Raw genomic sequence first — 20,324 nt, forward strand, 5'->3', positions numbered from 1 at the left:
TGGATGGGCGACCGTGTGTTGAAATTCCTCCATTGCAGGAGGAGATTGGCCTAAACGACCCCTTGCAACTCTACAAGTCTGTGATTCTAGGGCTTAACCGGATGGGGTGGGTTCAAATCCTCACCTAGCAATGAATGCACAATCCACAACCAGTCAAAGCCGCAGATTTGCCACCACATTCTGTCGGGATATGTGTGGACTGCATTTCCTGGTGACCTTGGTGGGAGGGTAAAGGGAAAAAAATGCAATAATAAAGAAAGGCACGTTTACTGCCCTGGGCTCCTCAAAGGCAGATTAAGATATCCCGGCGCTTCCTTATAGCAACCAGAGAAAGGCCAAGTCTATTTTAAAAGTCTGCAGGCTCGCACTTTCCTCCAGACAGCTTCCCATTCTCCTGAACCCGCTTCTTCCATTGCAATGGAAACTTTTTTCGGGGTGAGGGCTCATAGTACACAGAACAAATCAGGCGTTTGCATGGATCCTGTCCGGCCCACGCCAGCGACACGCGCTTAAGCAGTGCGTCCCGGTCCGGCCCGCCCTCCGCCCTCTATACGCGCCGCGCTTCCGCGCTCTCCTGCAGAGCCGGGGCGGAGCCAGGCTGGTCACGGGGAAGAGAGACCCGCACAGCTGCGGCTTGTTCCCGGGGGAAGGAAGAGGCTCCCAGGGCGAGAGTCATGGCTGCGTTCGTGGAGCTGAGCACCAAGGCGAGGATGCCCCTCTTCGGACTGGGCACTTGGCAGGTACTGGAGGGCAAAGCGGGCGCAGGGACCACCCAGCTGCAGCTGCTGCTTTTGCATTTTGCCCTTTGCAGCGCGGCGCCTTCAAAGCTGCCCGGGCTGCAGGCGGGAGTTGCGCGCCTGGCTGCTTTTAAGCCTTTCCCCCATTTATTTCTTTTCCTTGCGCAGCTGGAGGGAGAGGGAGACCCGCTTGCTCGGCGGAGCGCTTAGCCGCCGTGCCTTTCCGCACGTTTGCTCAGCGCAGCCGGGAAAGGAGATCGGCCTTGCTGCGCTTTGGAGCGATTTCTATGCAACTCTTTCCCTTCTCTGCTTTTTATTGCCTATATTCAGCTCGATTCGGGTAATATAAGGTTCATCCAAAACCGGGTGCGTTTCCAGGACGAACGTTTCCTTTAAATTGTGCTGCTTCGGCCCGAAAAAAACGCACAAGCCTCGTTCTCACGTGCAGATCGTTTTCTCGGAGTGCCTGCACGTGAGAACTCCGCGGCGCTTGAGAGTCATCAAAGCAGCTGCAGGTCCTATTTTGCTTATTAGCAATTGAGAGGCGTGTTCTCCCCAAAGTTGCCTTGGTTCCATTTTTAAGCAGTCCAAGGCCGTGGTTGTCGCCATTATCTTATGACTTGCGCGTCCAGGGAGTTTTATTCTGCGCCGTGATATCGAAAGTTTTTTTTAGTTTTTATTATTATTATCTTGAATCAGCTGGTAGCCAGTTTCATTAGATGGACAGGAGAGGGGGAGAGAAGAAAATCGTACTTTGTGCATGCACGTTCACATATGCCTGCCTGCTGCTCTCAGCGATATTTTGCATTTGTGGATGGGGCCGTTGCCAGCGTCCTCACACATAGAACTCGTTTCCTCTTGTTGCCTCGTAGCCCCTCAGTTCCAAGTGGTTCTCAGTTGTCAGTTCAGACGTTTTGCTGGCAGACATGACCTCTGAAGTGTTTTGCTGGACCTGGTGACTTGCGTGTGTGAATGGCCAGTGCAGAATTCATATCAGAGAGAGCGGTTTTCTTTCTCCTCTCGTCAACTCGCCCAAAAGCTTTTCAGAGGAGTCAGTTCCCATGCAGTTTCCAGTCTTCCAAGTTCATAGTCATCAAGTGAGGTACAAAAGCATCTCTTGTAGTTGCGATGACCCCAAATGAACAGTAAGCCCATTAGGACGGCCTCTCAGTTTCCAGTTTAGTGGCAGAATTTGTAAGCCAAGGCAGTTCACTCCTGGCTTTACTCTTCTCGAACATTCATCAGCGATGTGGAATTCCTGGTAAATTCTTACCTGGAAAATGTTCCTGTACCCATTTTCCAATTCAAAACAATTTTCCTCTGCGGACATTGCACTTGGCATGAGAATTCCCCCCCCCCCCAGTGTTCTAGATCGTGATCCAGTGTAGCCCGCTTATTATATTAGTAGACAAATCCTAAATATGCTTAGTATTTGTGGTAAAAAGCATTTGATTGAAATTTTAAAATGTTTAAAATTTCTGAGGGTTTTGAATATTGAGGTTCAATTTATGTTTCGAATTTCTTTACATTGTATAATTTCTGGCATTGTAAGCCGCTTTGCAACCTAGACAGTGAAAAGCAGGATATACTTGTTTATAATGATAATTTTTTAAAAAAGCTAAATGCCTTGAAGCTGCCAAGCTTGGCTAACGCTGGGTTTGCAGTTGGCACCCATCCATTGTACTAATGACTTTACGAAAAAGTAAAGCGCTGGCAAATTATCCATCTCTCATTCATGAACACACACACGCAGCTGACTTTGCTCTTTGTTGCTGCAGAGGAATTCATGGGTAGAAATGGCAAAGAAGCAGATTTTGGTAAAACATGAGGAGCCCTGTTCCTAAGGGTAATAAGAGGCGTTCAGCAGTAGACTAGACTGCTTTGGGAAATGGTGGGAAATACCTTTGAACAGAGGCTGGCCGACCATCTGTCAGAGATGTTGTAATTGCATCGTATGTTGAACAGGGAATTGGATAACAGCCCCCAGATCCCTATCAAAACTACAATGACCTAGCATAGGTCAGCGGTAGAGCTTCTGTCTTGCATGCAGAAGGTCGCAGGTTCAATCCCTGGCAGCTCCAGGTAGGACTGGGAGATTTTCCCTGCCTGAAACCCTGGAGAGCTGCTGCCAGCCAGTGTGGACAATATTGAGCTAGGTGGACCGATGGGTCTGGCTCGGTATAAGGAAACTGCCTTATGCTGTTGTTGTTCTTGGCCTCCGTCTGTCTTGGGAGACAGTGGAGGAGTTTGCCTTTGGAGGTGACGTCAAACTGTTGCAGCGCCTGCATCCTGTTGTGCTGCTGCTGCAGATGACCAGGGTGTTCCTTCTCTCTGTGCTCCTCCCAGCAGTCATTCCTCCTCTGGTCACTGCTGTGGATACACAACCTTGACTGACTGTCTCCAAGCAGTCTGAGGTCATCAGCGGGGTTGATGCTGCCAGCCTTCATGTCACAACTGCAGACATATTTGTTACACAGAGTTGGTCTGCCAACGGGCCTGGTGCCTGAAGCCAGCTCCCCGTACAGCACGTCCTTGGGGATCCTGCCCTCATCCATTCGGTGGACATGACCAAGCCAGAGTAGACTTTGTTGAGACAGGAGTGCAAACACACTGGAAATGTGGGCTTGGGAGAGCACATCTTGGTTTAAGACTCTCTGCTGCCATGTGAAGCCCCAAACCTTCCTGACACAGCGCATGTGGAAGGTGTTGAGGTGTCTCTCCTGTCAGTCGCTCCTGTCGGCCTTGGTCCAGTATACCTGAAGGAGCATCTCCACCCCCATTGTTCTGCCCAGACGCTGAGGTCCAGCGCTGAGGGCCTTCTGGCAGTTCCCCCACTACAAGAAGCCAAGTTACAGGGAACCAAGCAGAGGGCCTTCTCGGCAGTGGCACCCACCCTGTGGAACGCCCTCCCACCAGATGTCAAAGAGAACAACAACTACCAGACTTTTAGAAGACATCTGAAGGCAGCCCTGTTTAGGGAAGCTTTTAATGTTTAATAGGTTATTGTATTTTAATATTCTGTTGGAAGCTGCCCAGAGTGGCTGGGGAAACCCAGCCAGATGGGTGGGGTATAAATAATAAATTATTATTATTAGTTGTCAGTTGACCACGACGCACTTCCATAATGCAGTGTGCACAACACGCAAGATCATCTTGGTCAGGGGTCAGCAAACCTCTTCAGCAGGGGGCCAGTCCACTGTCCCTCAGACCTTGTGGGGGGCCGGACTATATTTTGAAAAAAATATGAATGACTTCCTATGCCCCACAAATAACCCAGAGATGCATTTTAAATAAAAGGACACATTCTACTCATGTAAAAACATGCTGTTTTCCGGATCGTCCATGGGCCGGATTTAGAAGGGAATTGGGCTGGATCCGGCCCCCGGACCTTAGTTTGCCTACCCATGATCGTGGTACTGGGAGTTAACATCACGTTTTCCCATACCCTTTTGGAGAGGCGAGCCGTTGAAGTAACTGCATTGCCAATATGCTTGTCCAGCTCAGCGTCAAGGGAACTGATTATGGTGAAACTCAGACAAAACACTTGATAAGTCTCTGTAGAGCTTCCTTGGAGTGCCCTGTCAAGGCCGCATCGCCTGCAAACAACACCTCTCAATTTATAGTTCGTAGAGAATTTGTAGTTAGAATCATCCGGTTTTTGGAAGCCTAAGAGTTGTTTCACGGTAAGCATCACAAGTTTCTTTCCCAAGGGCCTTGTTGTAGAAGCGCAGCCAAGAGGAAAATGTTGCCTTTCTCATTCTGTTTGTTCAGCCTCATAAAAGTAATGGGAACAATTTTAGAAATATAAAGACACGTTTCTGCCTCCTGCTGTCATAAGGCGGCCTGAACTTCCTCGGCCAGCCAAGACCCCCCGATGCAACATCCTCTCCCCATTTTTCATCTTTTATTAAGGGAATTGGCATCTTAATTCTTTTTTTCTACTTTTTTCTTTTTTTTCTTTTTTTGCAGATTGTGAAATGAGGCAGAAAGATCTGCTTGCCCCGCAAAGCCACAAACCCTACTCAGGCATCACTTGCACCAATAAGAAATAAATAATATTCAGAAAACCGGGCTCATGGTGGCTAGCAACAAATTTAAAACACTTAATTGATGCAACAGAAAACAGCATAAAATACAGTATAAAGCATGAATAACAATAAATTCAGAATTCAGAAATCAATTTAGGGGGAATATCCATCCATTAAACATTAGATGATCACCAGGGCTAGCTGGCTTAATTAGTCCTGTTTGGGCCAGCGAGGAGACCAGGGGAGAACGAGCTGTGGGATCTCAGAGTGGGCAATCTTCATAAAAAGGGGAGGGGGAGGGAAGGAAGGGGAATAAAAGATCAGGCTAAGTTCAGATTGAAAGCCAGGCAGAATAGCTCTTTCTTACAGGCCCTGCGGAAGGAAGTTAAATCCTGCAGGGCCCTGGTCTCATGGGACAGAGCATTCCACCAGGTTGGAGCCATCACTGAGAAGGCCCTGGCCCTGGTGGAGGCAGGCATGGGGGGGAAATGGGGTTGTGGGGTGGTCAGGCGACTTCTCCCACCATTGCTGTTCTTAGGCATAACTTTTGAAATGAGGAGCCGGTTCTGCAGATGAAATCTTTCTGCCTGATTTAATTCCCTAAGTTCTAAATCCGATGGGTCCCATCACTGCTGTATGAGAAGCACTAGTCTAGGGGAAGTTTAGCCAACATGGTTTTGCTGACTCAGAGTTAGCAGCAGAACTGTGGTGGATCAGCCTTCCCTGACCAAGAGCCCTCAGAATGAGTGATGGGAATTGTAGTCCAAAACATTTGGAGGGCATAAAGCTGGGAAATGCTGATTTAGTTTGCAAGTCTTTGGAACAGGGAATCTGCCCTTTTGGCTGTGCCGCTCTGCAAAGCACCAGATGTATGGATGGAAGTTTGGAATATTTGACCCAGATTAACGTTTTGTCATATCAACTCTATACCCAGGGTGGAATAACTGAAATCTAAAGGGCCCCAGCAAACAATTCCAGCATTTCGGTGTCAAATTGTTTTGCCTATTTGGAACTAGTTTTGTGCAAGCTTTTTGACGCTAGCAACTTGGCCATCCTTTTCATTCTTCCCTGAAATTTGTTTTCCAAATTGTAAATCACATTGCTTGTTTATTGTGGGAATATATGTTTTCGGAGTGGGGGGCATGGTAGTATTTGGTAAGATTTGGTTTTTCTTTTTGTGGTAATGTTTGAAAACGTTTAATAAATCCAGTTAGCAATATATCTGACATTTATTCGAATTGGGAATGTTTGTTTGTTTTAGGGGGGGGGGAGGCAATTTGGTACATTTCTAAGGCTGGCAGTGCTTGAAAAAAATAATACAAATTTTGTATTTCAGGCACCAGTTGGAAAAGTAGGCGAAGCCGTTAAATGTGCCATTGACCTCGGATACCGCCACTTCGACTGCGCCCACTACTACAAGAATGAGGATGAGATTGGGAGTGCCCTCCAGCAGAAAATCAAGGAAGGGGCCGTGAAACGGGAAGATCTCTTCGTTGTTAGCAAGGTAAGGTTGTTATTGCCTCAAGAAGATTCCTCAGAGCCCCAGCCTGAGGTGGTTGATTTTCAGTGAGAAACCATCTTGGGAGCACATTCTGGATTGGGCCCTGGCTCCTTTCCCCGCTTCAAAATAAACATGGCTGGTTTGAGTGCTTGGGGAAAAAAAAGCATGGCCAACAATGTATAGATTGGTCCTGAGTACAATAAACAGAATATTATTTTCCTATACTGTTATCCCTTTTGGCTACAGGGGTGGGTGTGTGTGTGTGAGAGAGAGAGAGAGAGTGCTGTGAGGTGCATGTCTGAATGCTTCTTCATGGTCAGAGTAAGGGGAAGGCCATCGTGAAGAAACAGACGCAAGGAAAACTATCATGTCAGATATACAAGCCCTATACTAGCTTTCTCCCAAGATTTTATATATTTATTTCATAATGTCCAATCCGCTCTGCATTCAGAGAATACCCAAGCAGTGTGTAGTAATGATTATATGGAGTATAAAACAGCATTTGCATGCAAACAAACCCCAATGAGAATCGAAAAGTGCAGAAATAGACCAATTTGGGAAGTGTTGGGAGAGAGGAAAAGTTCGACTAATGTCAAAAATGTAACAGAGAGAGCTTGCTATACTTCTTAAGCGAAGAGAATTGGACTACAATTCCCATCATCCCACTAGACATTCTGGCTGACGCTTATGGGAGTTGTTGTACTCCAACAACATCTAGAGGGCCCCACGTTGGCTTTCCCTGGCCTGGGGTCTGCAACGGTTCCTTGGGTAAAGGACTCATAATCAGGGTTGAAAGTGATGTTTTCTGCCAACTCGGCAGAGGAGACGGGTCAATGTGCTGATGGTTTTCTTCTTCCCCTGCACAGCTGTGGTGCACTTTCCATGAGAAGCACTTGGTGAAGGCATCATGCCAGGATTCTGTCTCTGCGCTGAAGGTGGACTACTTGGACCTCTATCTCATGCACTTCCCCATGGGATTCAAGGTAACAGCGAAGCCCCTCATCATCCCTTTCTGCTCAGTGGACCTTGGATGTTACAGGAAGATTCTCATCCCCCCCAAGACTGGGAGGTGGTCAACAGACAGAAACATAACAATTGCCCTTTTCTCTCCGCCAGGCCGGAGAGGATTTAGTTCCCCGTGACGAGAAGGGTATGGTCATCCCCAGCAACACGGATTATCTGGGCACTTGGGAGGTAAGCTTGACTTGAGCTTATTTTGAAGGTGCTTCAATGAATTCCATCTTTTGGTTGAGCAGGAAAATCAGGGATGCTAAGGAACTTGAAGCAGCCTACTAAGATCTTGGGCAAAGGTCTTCTCATTTGCAGCTCTATTCCCTGAAATCCTTTTTTCGATCAGAGGTGATGAACATGGAGGCCATAATTTTTTTATAAGCGCAGACAGAGGAAGATGCCTTACTTGTCCCATCAGCACTAAGGCAGCAATCACAATGCCTTCTAGATGTTGCTGGGTTACAATTCCTATCATCCATGCCCTTTGGCCATGCTGACTTGATGGGGGTTGGAGTCCTAGCATTTGGAGTGCCCCAGGTTGGCTATCCGTGCTCTACACTGACTGGCAGCGACTATCCAGGGATCTACCTGCACATGGCAGGGATTGAACCTGGGATCTTTTGAAGGCAAAGCAAATACTCTGCCAAAGAGCAGCAGTCTCTCCCCAACCGAACAGCAGGTCTCCTCACCTCCCGAGTGCTCTAATGGTGAGAAATACCAGTGCATTCATTGACTCATCTTTCTGTCAAGCACAGGCATTGCCAGTTCCAGTCAGGTGTAGGGATTTTCAGCCAGAGTTGAGCATCATTGAGAAGTGCCTTACCTGGGAGGTTAGGAGGTTAACTGGGCTTGGTTTCAGCCCTATCCTCTGCAACCTTAACCCCTTTGGGTTAAACATAGATGTATGTATAGATTTTTGAAAATTTCCACTGAGAAAATAAAGTGAAAAAAGCAAAAACACAACACAACGAAACATTGAAATTGTGATACAATATAATATATGGGTGTATAAGTAGTACAGTTATTTCAACAAATGTAAAATTATCATTAACACATCGTGCTTTTTATAAATGGACCCCAAATATTGTTACATTTATTCAGACACAGTCTGCATCTAAAAGCATTCTGTCTGTATGTTGCAAGAGTTGTCATGTCTTCTATCCATTGATCAGAGGGGGCCATGGTATTTTCTTTCCAATGAATCAGTACCTGTGTTTTGGCAGAAGGGCGCAGAGACTACGTACATTGACCCCATATATAATTGGTGTATAGTTTGAAATGATGCAATTATTATTATTTGTATAATTATTTATTGCGTCATTTCAAACTATATACCAACTATACGGGGTCAACGTACGTGGTCTCTCTGTGCCCTTCTGCCAAAACACAGATAGCGATTCATAATTATTCATAAAGGAAACAGCTTATAAGAAATAAACAAGGAGGCCAGATACAGGATAAAGGAAGTCTTTTATTTGGTTGGCTGTATTGTTGTATGTTATGCTCATTGTATGTTATTTTCATGTTTAATGAGGGTGGATTTCTGTTTTGGGGGGTGGGGGTTTATGTTATGTTGTAAATAAAATTCCAATAAAAATTAAAATATTAAAAAACTGGGGTAAAAAGAAAGAAAGAAATGATGCAATTATCTGACAATTTTAAATTTTACCCATAGTAATATTTCCAGAAATTTCTAAGTGTCTGACATTGCATAAACATGAGTTTCAAAGAAGCATTTTCCTTATCTCATCTCCAGCTGCATGTCATCATAGCTTAATCATGGCTTTTGAGATGCTGATGATATTCCACCCGTCTAAATGGTTCACTTGGCCAGGGATGCTGTGCTCTTGCCACCTGTGGTTATAGCTCAGGTGTGAAAGTTTGTTCCAACACATAGGACCAAGGTGATGCCCTGAATTTCATCTGCCTTCCCGCTCTCCCCTTAGGCAATGGAGGAACTGGTGGATTGTGGGCTGGTGAAAGCCATTGGGATCTCCAATTTCAACCACTATCAGATCGAGAAGCTCTTGCAGAAACCTGGCCTGAAGCACAAACCTGTCAACCACCAGGTGAGTAGGGCTAGCATCTCTGCCAGCTTCTGGAAATGTTGCTGCGTTGAAACTCCTCAGTACTGGGCACGGTCTCGTCAGGAACTGCTCCTCCACAACCTTACCTTGCAAGCTCCCCCAACACAGCTGAGCTTCCCTGCTTTCATGGATGTGGACATATTGAAGCTGGTCACTGGCTTGTGTTTGAGAATCCTTAGCTGTGCTGCCTTCCTCAACTAGGCCGCAGCCACACCATGCATTTTAAAGCACTCTACCACTTTCTGCAGTCACGGCTTCCCCCCAAGCATTCTGGGAGATGTGCTTCGTTGAGGGCACTGCATGTTGTTAGGAAACCTCTATTCCCCTCTCAAAGTTCCCTGTGAAGAGGGATTGACTGTTTATCACCTTCTTAGATAACACATGTGTGTGTGTGCATTTGTGTCTGTAGAGTGGGAGGTGAGTTCACAAATGTTTGGTCTCCCCTAAAATAGGACATTTGTTCAAAGGAGTGTGTCAGTGCCTGCTAGTTGAGTAATCCAGAGTTTTCTTGGGCTTGCAGATTGAGTGCCACCCGTACCTTACCCAGGAGAAGCTGATTCACTACTGCCAGTCCAAAGGGATCTCTGTGACTGCTTACCGACCTTTCGGCGCCCATACGTAAGACTGCTTTGAATGAAACTTTTGGCGGGATGATAACATTCGTTGTCCAGATTGTTTGCTTACTGTGTTTATGTTGCGTGATCAAGTGTATATGGCCATGGAGTCATTGATGGGTCTGTGGAGCTTATCTACTGTTGTATTTATTTATGTATTACCTGGTTTTCATATTACATGACACAGTATTCTTGCAAATACATAATCACTAAGCCTAGACTCTGCTTAAATGCCTCCTGCAAAGGAAAATCTCTTACCTTCCAAGGTCGGCAGCTACTGTTAGAATTCCTGCTCCGTGATTGCAGTCATGGGATTGTTGTCTTTCACATGACTGTATATGTTTTGACTCCACAGAGTGGGAAGTGATGGAGACAGGATGTTTGTGTTACTGTGTTCCGTGAAGTGGGACTATTGTCCTTTTTCTCTTTACTGTCTGATGCTTGAGAGAGAGGGAGCCATGTTGCAATGCTCCGTGTGTGTTTATATGTAAATAAAGTAGATTAGCCAAAATGCCGAGTTGCTGAGGTCTGTCACGCAAGCTGTGAAGACTCTGCGGATCCCTAAGTGTGCCGATGTCTGTTGGCATCAGTCGCTGTGATGTTTGGGCTGAAGAAAGCTTTTGAAGCTCCCGAATGATTGGCCAGGAGGGAGGGAACGTGCCAGTCGGGCATGTTTCTCTGCCAGGGTCCTACTCGAGTGTAGGATGAGCTCCTGACAGCTACTAGTTACGATGGCTTTGCTCTACCTGTGTTGTCAGAAGCAGTATGCCTCTAAATACAAACTACTGAATGCAAAGCACTGTTGTGCTTGTGTCCTGCTTGCAGGCTTCTCGTAGGCATCTGATCAGATGGTGTGAGAACAGGATCCTGGACTGGATAGACCTTTTGACCTGATGCAGAAGGGATCTTCTTATGTCCTTAAAGGATGTTCCACAGCTCTTCTCACTTGGAAGTTTTTCCTAACATTGAGGAAGGGTCATTGATTCTAGTCCTTGGCCTGGAGCAACAGAAAACCAGTCTGCTCCATCTTCTTAGGTGACAACCCTCTAAATAATTAGAAGACAGCGACTCGTTTGTAAGCATCTGACTAAACTTCCTAACGGTCAGCTGTTCAGTGGAGGTGATGGGCTCCCCTTTGTTGGGGGGTGTTTTAAGCAAAGGCTAACTTAAGCTACCTGTCAGGGGTGTTGTAGTTGCAAACTGCACAGCAGACCTTGAACCGAGCAAGGGGTTGGATGAGACTACTTCCAAGCTCCCTTCCAACACCCAAAATTCTATGAGAATAAAAAGGAGAATTGTGTTACTTGGAAGTAGTTTTGCCTGCTGCAAGACAGCTATCGCTGCAGTTCTATGTAGGAAATCTAGGTTTTCTGCTTAGTGTCATATGTGCCAAAGAAATAAGAGGATAACTCTTTAAAGTTTCAATCCAACACTTAGCTAGAAGCCCCATTGAATGCAGTGGGTCTTCTGAATACACAGGCATGGAATCACACTGTTAATGGGCGTATTGGCTTTATTTTGTAGTCTCAAGCCTGGGGACCCTATCCTGTTGGAGGACCCAACGGTTAAAGAGATTGCTACAAGGCACAAGAAGAGCGTCGCACAGGTAAATATGCTGAAGACAAAGAGTGAATAATGAGGCTGTCAGCCTGAACTTGGATGGTGCCTTATTTTTGCATGTGGAAAAGCTGAGGGAAGCCTCAGTTAACATGGGAGCTTCTCTGCTGAAAATGTAGTGGAACCTCGGTTTTCGAATATAATCCGTTCCAGAAGACCGTTCAACTTCTGAAACGTTCAAAAACCGAAGCATACATTTCTGGGTATTCAGTGTTCGAAAGCCGAAGGAAATGCTCAAAAACTGAGGTGCTACTGTAGTATGGTGCATCTGTGTAGTAATTGTGGGGTGAGGTGTGCAGATTCAGCTCAGAGAGTCAGCGTGGTGTAGCGGTTAAGAGCGGTGGACTCGTAATCTGGTGAACCAGGTTCGATTCCCCACTCCTCCACATGCAGCTGCTGGGTGACCTTGGACTAGTCACACTTCTCTGAAGTCTCTCAGTCACACTCACCTCACAGGGTGTTTGTTGTGGGGGAGGAAGGGAAAGGAGAATGTTAGCCACTTTGAGACTCCTTAAGGAGAGTGAAAGGCGGGATATCAAGTCCAAACTCTTCTTCATCATCATCCCAGGCATGTAGCCATTCCTGTATTTGCATTTGCAAATCAGCCCACCAGAAGGGGCTGATTGGGGCCTGTGCTGGTGGTGGCATAATTGAACCAAGAGGAGTATTGCATTAGGATCATTGCAGAATGCTGCTTTTCACAGCTGTTGATTCCCATCTAGGTTTGGAAGGTCTGCTTATTTTCTCCTCCTGAGGAGGCTGTTTGCTGTTCATGCAAACAAACATGAGAATGAGATGTGTAGTTTTGACTGCCATGAATTAAGCCTTTCAGCCAATCCCCATGGCAAGATGATTAAAGGGGTGGGGGAGATAGGGAGACAGATTAAAATTATTATTATTATTAGCTGTTGCTGAGTTCATTGGAAATCTGAAATGCTCAAAACATTGGTCCACCCTTGTTGGAAACAGGTATTGATTTGCCCCTGCAGGTTCTGATCAGGTTTCACATCCAGAGGAACGTGGCTGTCATTCCCAAGTCAGAAAAACCACACCGCCTGGAAGAGAATTTTAAGGTAAAGGAGAATCTCCCTGCCCCATTCTTAATGCAGCCATGTGGATTTACCACTCACCTGAATCATATAGCAGTTTGGGAAGTGTTGTAGTCCACTGGTGTGGAGAGTATATGCTGTGCATTTATTTAGAAGGACCCAGGTTCAAGTCTTGGTATCCTGGAGTTCTGTTGCTAGTCGCAGTGGATGGTACAATGGTCTGATGTAGTACGAAAAGGATTCTGAGGAGCTGAATGGCTAATAGGTTTGTCCAGCCACCCTGCTGGCTGCTAGCTCCCAACACCAAACCCATAATCTGAGAGTATAATCTGTGTTCCCATAATCAAAGAGCATGGAGTGCATGGACCCCTCTGAACATCCCAGTCATTACTTTCTAGCTTGCATTTGCAATGCACTCTATGTGGGACTGCCTTTGGAGATGACTCGGAACCTTCAGCTGGTCCAAAATGCAGTGGCCAGATTGCAGCTTGGGGTTCCATTTAGACCCACTTTTCAAACAGCTGCACTAATCCAATGTGCCCACCTTGGGATTTAGAGCTTGAAACCATTCAGGCCACCAAAATCTGAAAGACCGCCTCCTTCCCCACCGACTCACTTGGATGTTAAGATTGGCAGAGGGAACCTATTTGGGTAGTTCTACTGCCCACAGAGATTCGGGGGGCCAGCTTGAGAGAAATGATTATTTGTGGCTGTCCCTTAGTTATAGAATGCTTTTCACACGTAGGTACATCTTAATATTGTATTCCTAAATTGCTGTAATCTACCCTGGGCCCTTATGGCAAGGCAAGAAGTCGAATTAATTACAGTGGTACCTCAGGTTACAAACACTTCAGGTTACAGACTCTGCTAACCCAGAAATAGACCTCGGGTTAACTTTGCTTCAGGATGAGAACTTTGCTTCAGGATGAGAACAGAAATCGTGCTCCGGCAGCGCAGCAGCATCAGGAGGCCCCATTAGCTAAAGTGGTGCTTCAGGTTAAGAACAGTTTCAGGTTAAGAACGGAGCTCCGGAATGAATTAAGTACTTAACCCAAGGTACCACTGTACTTAATTAGCAATTTAATGCATCAGAGTCAGTGGTGTGTGGCAGAGTGGTACAGTGGTTAGAGCTGAACTTCTGATCAGGGAGACCTGGACTCAACTCCTGGCTCAGCCATGAAGCTCAACATCTGTCGAACATCCTTACAGAGGATGCCACCCTGGGTTCCTTGGCAGAAGGCTGTGATAAGCTGACAGTAACTGTGGCATTCTGGAAGTTTCCATGCACACAGGAGCAACTGCTTTTACTCACATACCATGCACACTTAACATCTTCCTCAGTAGGAATGTTAATGTTCTCAGTTTCAAAACTGGGCACCCTTTCTCTCTCACACACACACAAACACACCGGGTTACCTTGACATTTCATTATTAACCCATGGGCTAGGGGAATGTACCTCACTTTTTTCATTCTTTTTTAAATTATAGGTCTTTGACTTTGAATTGACTAAAGAAGAGATGGCGACTCTCCTCGGCTTGAACAAAAACTGGAGAGATTGTGTGATGGCTCAGTAAGCTTGAAACTTCCATGCTCTATCTTTTTTTTAGTGGGAGGTTTAGGAGGGGCTATAAATCATTTTTATTTCTGTAGTGCGCCCACAGCCACTGTTTCTGTTCCAAATTCTTTCCAACTTTTCTTAAAAACGCAAAGCACCTCAAATATAATTAAAAAGTAACCCTTTCCCTGCCGCCTTGACATCCTGCTAAGGGTATGCTGTGGCATTTTGCCTGAAAACTGTTTGACTATAGGCATTGAGAGCTGTCACACACACACACACAGAGCTAATGGGTTGACATCACAGTGGGGTAGATTTTGGTTGAACTGTAAAATTAAGGGCAAGGGCTGTTGGACAATGGTACTGACTATCAGAGGGACAGTGGGGTTTCCTTTAATGGAGACATTCTTGTGGACAAATTGTGGGATGCCGTAACTCTGCATTTTCTGCTTTGAGATGGGTTTGGACTAGGTGGCATACAAAGTTGTGTTAAACCACTCTTAGCGTTGTATTTGAATTGCTGCAACCCGCCCAGGAACCTTAGGGTGAAGGGCGAGTAGCAAACTGATGATAATAATCCTCTCCCACCCCATGATTTTACCTTTCATGAATTCAAACTCAAGAAGCTTTTTCCATGTCCTGTTCTTGCAGTTCTGTCAATCACAAAGACTACCCTTTCAAAGCCGATTACTAAGAACCGAAGCTGCTCCGGATGTAGAATTACTGCCTTTGGGACTCCTGCGTCATGAAGCTCTAGTGCAGGTACCTATTCTTAGCCAACCACTTTGGGTCTTTCATCCGAAAGGAGAGGAGAAATACTCAGGACAAGTGGAATGAACAACCAGAGGACCCCACAGACGCAACACAAGTGGATGATGTTGTAAAAGGCTACCTTCCTCATCTCTCTCTCCCCATCTACTGAAGTTGGCCAAGTATTGAGTGTTGATCAAGGACCCTGCTAGAGAGTTCTTGTTGGCTGTGATGCTTTTGCAACATCACTCGCATTGGGTGAACCCACCTGCAAGTGGGCTTGAGAGAAAAGCTTGGTTTATTCTGGGGATGGGGAACCTGTGGCCTTCCAGATGTTGTTGGGACTCCCATGAGCCCCACATAGCACGGCCAGCGCTCAGGGGCTATGGGAGTTGTAGCCCAAACAGCATCCAGAGAGCCATAGGCTCCCCCACCTGATTTATTTGAACCAGTTTGTGAACCTCAGGGGAGAAGGAGGAGTTTTCTTCTCCAGTTCAGATTAAAATCTGAGCCAGAGAAGAATTTTTGGATCCTAATGCTTGCCTTACATTTAAGGGTAAGTATTATGCACCACCCAGTTGTGCATTCCGGGCCAATGAAATCCAAACACCTTACCTGTTTTGTTACGGAGTGGTGTGTACCTTTTGGAAATAATAAAAATAATTCCCACACCAACACTTGGGTAATCTGATTCATGCCACCTGTTTAAGATCTTCTGCCCATTGCATCCTGTCTATCCTCATCCAGTGAATTGGGAGCAGCCTCTTGCCTGTGACCCTGCTCAGCAGACCCTGTGGTGACACAGAATGGGGCTAATACACACACACACAGCCTGATCCCATCAATACCTTAAATTATTTGGCGGGGGAAGAGAACACCCAACCACCTGGTAGACATACTGCATTTATTGTGAATTGCAGGTTCAACATACTGGTTTTATTGCAGATACTTGAATGTAAAGAGTCCAAAAAGTGTATTAAAAACAACAAACCACCACCAAACAGTAACAGACGGATCCAAAAGCCATTCACTGCATGATTTCATTCTGAAAGCCCAAGTGAAATTCAATATGTAAACAAGAAGGTTTTAGAGGAAATCACTGGAGCTGTCCTTTGGATAGTGCCACAGAATCTTAACTTTCAAAATAAAAATAGGGCAGATGGAGGCAACAAAAACAAAAACAGTAACAAGGCAAAAACCGTTCCCAGGCTATAACTTTTATCTGAGAAGTGGGCCAGAAAACCCGAACAACCATAAACTGAGTTGCCTATTTTTTACTCCACCCGCCTAATTTATGGTGTTAAAGCAGAACCTCGTGCGATATGTAAATTCAAACCTAACTTTGTCATCCTTGAGGCTGCTATATATACAAGTCAAATAATATGGCTGTAAGTAAGGAATTTTGGGAGGACGCGTTGGGGGCGTGAGCATCCCCTTCATCAACACCCCAGCTCCCCAAATGCACCCATTGCAGCTGCAGTTCTTTAGAAGAGAACGTCCGCACAGGGTTCAATGGAGCCCCCTTCATCCCCACAACCCAGCTGGCCTTTGACCCTGCCGTACAAATAACTGGCGTGTTCAGCCTGAGGTGTGCTTAGGCCCTTTTGTGACACTACACCTCTGGCCAACGGCCATATGTTGGATGCATATAGCTGCATCTACAAGGGGCTGGGCTATGCCTTTTTAAAAAGAGACCGAGATGCATAGAGACCTGATAAAGGGTAAATCTAGCGTGCGGTAAGTTAGAAATAGTGTGTCGCCAACAATGTGTACGCGTGTCTCGTGTGTGTTAATTATGGTAGTTTTATATAAATTAGCTACATTGTTTTATACAAGTGACATTATGCTTGACGCTTAATACCCTTTCCAACCCCTCCCTCCCTCTTTAAAACTATACTTTTAATTACCCATTAAAAGGCATCTGATACTTTCTTTAAAAAACAATCTAATATTTCTCTTGCCACGTGCTTAATGGCAATTATGAAATCTTAATATAAAAAGTGTGTATTTTTTTTTTTTTGTAAAAACAAAAAGGTTGTGATATTGGCTAGTTATGTACGTTTATAACTAAATATAGTACTCTAGCAGGTATTAAAAGCCTTCTACCATTAGTAGTGCCTTACAGCTAATTTTTGTAAAGCTTTATGCATATATTCTAAAGTTGCAAGTAACCAAAATGACAACAACAACAACAAAAAAGGAGAGAGAGAAAAGCTATCAGTACCACTGTCAACCGCAATCATCCAAATTTAGGTTATTAACTTAAAACTAGACGGGAAAAGGAACGATACCTTAAAGTACAGAGCAGGTTTCAACTGGGTGCCGATTTGACATGGGCAAAGTACAGGGGAGATATATATATATATATATATATATATATATATATATATATATATATATATATATATATTGTCAGCAAAAGGTATTTCTTCCATGCCTCAATCTAAAGTGCAGAAAGAAAGAAAAATAACAGGGCTCAATCCAGCTGTGGAACTGGGTAGAATTTGTGGGTGGTCCACAGTGGCCCGTTCCCTGTGGTCTCCCCAGTGGCATTCATTTTCGCAGAGTGGGGGAAACACTTGCCTCCTCTCACCTCCTGCCGTGTGGTTGACCTCATGCCACATTTTTCCTGGCCCTGCTGCAAAACAATATTTTTAAAAATACTGTTAATGGACCAGGCACTGTTGCAACAGAGCATTGGTGTGATGTACCCATGCCATATGCGATTACACCCCAGGGAAGATGCACAAATCGTGGGCTTCCGAGGGAGAATGCAACAGGGAATTAATGCCAAACCCATCTGTGTTCAGTAAGGAGCCAGCGGCAAATAGGTCGTCTACACCTCTGCCTTTAAAAGCCATCGAATGCTTTTAATTTCTTCGCCCCCTCAGTGGTCCAGACTGATCCAATCTTATTCCTAAGCATCATTCCGTTGAACTAGGACTGCATTCTGGAGGTGTACACACTAGAGGGCGCCCCTCTCTTACGGCACAAATACAGCCTTGTTCAGACACACAACTGGTTAGAGCTACGCAGTAGAAGTGTCTCTTGTTTCACAGCGTGGATTTCTTTTTAAGAATAAAGCTCTTGTTCGAAGGCACTACTATTAGGATGAATGCTTTAAGGCTGATTATTAAATACAGTGCTAATATACATGGTGTCTTTTGTTTTTTAAAAAATGGGATAACGCACCAAAAAACACAGCGGACCCCCCCAGTCCCCTCCCGCCCCCGCCCCCCGAAGGCCTTTTGGTAAACAAACATAAATATATATAAAAGGAAAGGGACAAATTTAGCACTTCCGTTATTAAAAACCGAGTTGGTCCAGCATCATTGGTGAGTTTCTTAGGGCTCCTTTTCAAATTGTCTCAAACCTGCTGAAAGAAAGAGAAGTTAGTGGGTAGCACAGATTCACAATAAAATGCCATTCCTCTGACCTATTTGCACAACCATGAAATCCTAAATTGTGACAAAGACTGCTGATTACGGCATGGGTGAATCTGTCAAGCTTTGGTTTCTTGTAGTTTCTCAGTTTTTAAGTTCAGTTCTCTCTCCACATTGGGGCTTTTAAAAAAAAACAAAAAACTCCCCATGAAAATTCAGCAGCACTTTAGTGCAAATGACTCTTAATACACACTTTCTTTTGCAAAGCATATTTTCTCTAATATTTATATTTTTCCTGATACTTGGCTGGCAAACTGCACTGCAAAATAATTCAGAGGAGAACAAATTCTGAAGTGTGGCTGTGTTTTGGTTGGCATGGTTTTTTTTGTGGAAAAGTTTGGATTAGGTTGATTAAATACAACTTGAATCACATTTCTCCCCCATCCCTAGTGCTGATTCAGCGTTCTGATGCTGAATGTGCAAAGAGCTCAGTTATAAGCAATACCCTTCTGCTCACTCTAAGGTCTAGAAGTGGTTTGCAATCACTTCCGCACTCCATCTCCCGCTACGTAACTCAAATAATATCCACTGTATTGTTTACTTGCTAACGGATTATCAAAAGGGTAAAGCATGAACACTTAAGGAATGAGGAACGTAAAAATTTTAAGTGCCCATCATCCCTGACCACTCGGCCCTGCTGACAGTGCAAGTTGGGAGTCTTAGCAAAATCTGGAGTTCTGCAGCTTCCCCACCTCTTGTTTTAAGCCAATACAGTGGTACCTCTGGTTGCAGACGGGATCCATTCCAGAGGCCCGTTCATAACCTGAAGCGCCATATCTGCGCAGGTGCGCGGCACGATTTGGCGCTTATGCATGAAGCGCGATTTGGTCTTGTGCACATGCGCGAGTGGTGAAACCCGGAAGCAACCATTTCCAGTACTTCCAGGTCACCACGGGACGCAACCTGAAGAGACGTAACCTGAAGCGTCTGTAACATGAGGTATGACTGTAATGCGAAAAAAGACTTGAAGGAGAAAGAAGAGGATCCATCACACCAAAACCATAGGTACCTACCACCACCACCCCATAGTAGCAACTTCCCCACTCAACCAAGCCCTCCTTAAAAAAGGAAAGAGAACACCGCCACCTAAATTTAAAAAAAATAAAATTTGGCTGAGGACCTCAACTCCAAAGCACCTGAAACTAGATAGAAAACATAATACAGTCATACCTCGGGATAAATGTGCTTCAAATTAAGTATTTTCGGGTTGCGCTCCACGGCGACCCGGAATTAACGGAGCGTGTTACTTCTGGGTTTTGCCACGCTCGCATGCGCAGATGGTCAAAATGACGTCATGTGCATGCGCGGAAGCAACACGTGCAGACACGTGTTGTGTTCGCTTCAGGATGCAAACAGGGCTCCGGAACGGATCCCGTTCGCATCCTGAGGTACCACTGTACTACTCTGTTAATCTAGACTCTTGTAACGAAACATCTCCTCCACTGTCAGAGAAAGGCTATTGAGGCTATTTATCTAATACAGAATGTTGTTTCTCACCCAAACTAATCTTAAATAGCAAACCCTGCCCCACCCAAAGTGCTCTGCTTATGCCACCGTTCCTGGAATCCACTTCTCAAACTAGAGCCACCCTGGAAGCATGCTCACACCATGAACACCCAAAAAATATTGTTGTTTCACTTACCATTGGTCTCTGACTTTTTGCCGGCCGCTGTCGCCTGAATTACAGAAGAGCACAAAGTTGAAAGGTCAGGTTATTTCTGTGCACATATAATAATTGCATAGCATTTATTTCCAATAGATTGCTCAATACTGTTCAGAAGAAAGGTATAAAGAGCTGAAAAATACTGAGCTTACAGCGGTGGCTCTTTGCGATCTCTTACCTTTGTGGGGGAAGTGACTTTTTCAATCGACTGCTTCTCCCAGAGGTTACGTTTGCCGGAGACGTCTCCAGGTTTTAAGTCCTAGTTCAA

At 45.2% G+C, this 20,324-nt stretch overlaps 2 protein-coding genes across 2 annotated transcripts in view; one reads left to right on the forward strand and one right to left on the reverse strand.

Moving 5' to 3' along the window:
- The first annotated feature begins 540 nt into the window (after positions 1-540).
- Positions 541-15,625, forward strand: LOC310686973 (aldo-keto reductase family 1 member B7-like). Its single transcript, XM_083461559.1, has 10 exons — positions 541-740; positions 6,102-6,269; positions 7,133-7,249; positions 7,383-7,460; positions 9,224-9,346; positions 9,885-9,982; positions 11,503-11,584; positions 12,585-12,668; positions 14,133-14,215; positions 14,852-15,625. Exons 1-10 carry the CDS (start codon positions 675-677, stop codon positions 14,892-14,894), a joined length of 942 nt encoding a protein of 313 aa, XP_083317685.1. The 5' UTR covers positions 541-674; the 3' UTR covers positions 14,895-15,625.
- A 1,721-nt stretch (positions 15,626-17,346) lies between these two features.
- CALD1 (caldesmon 1) overlaps positions 17,347-20,324 on the reverse strand; it is a 195,499-nt gene continuing 192,521 nt past the window's right edge. Inside the window, exons 13-15 of the mRNA XM_083464294.1 lie at positions 20,235-20,315; positions 20,036-20,069; positions 17,347-18,323 (exon numbers count right to left, since the gene is read on the reverse strand). Coding sequence (XP_083320420.1) covers positions 18,295-18,323; positions 20,036-20,069; positions 20,235-20,315 — 144 coding nt within the window. The 3' untranslated portion in view covers positions 17,347-18,294. The remainder of the gene's footprint in view (positions 18,324-20,035; positions 20,070-20,234; positions 20,316-20,324) is intronic.

Source organism: Podarcis liolepis (assembly GCF_965112155.1).
Source record: "Podarcis liolepis genome assembly, chromosome: 10".
NCBI lineage: Eukaryota > Metazoa > Chordata > Lepidosauria > Squamata > Lacertidae > Podarcis > Podarcis liolepis.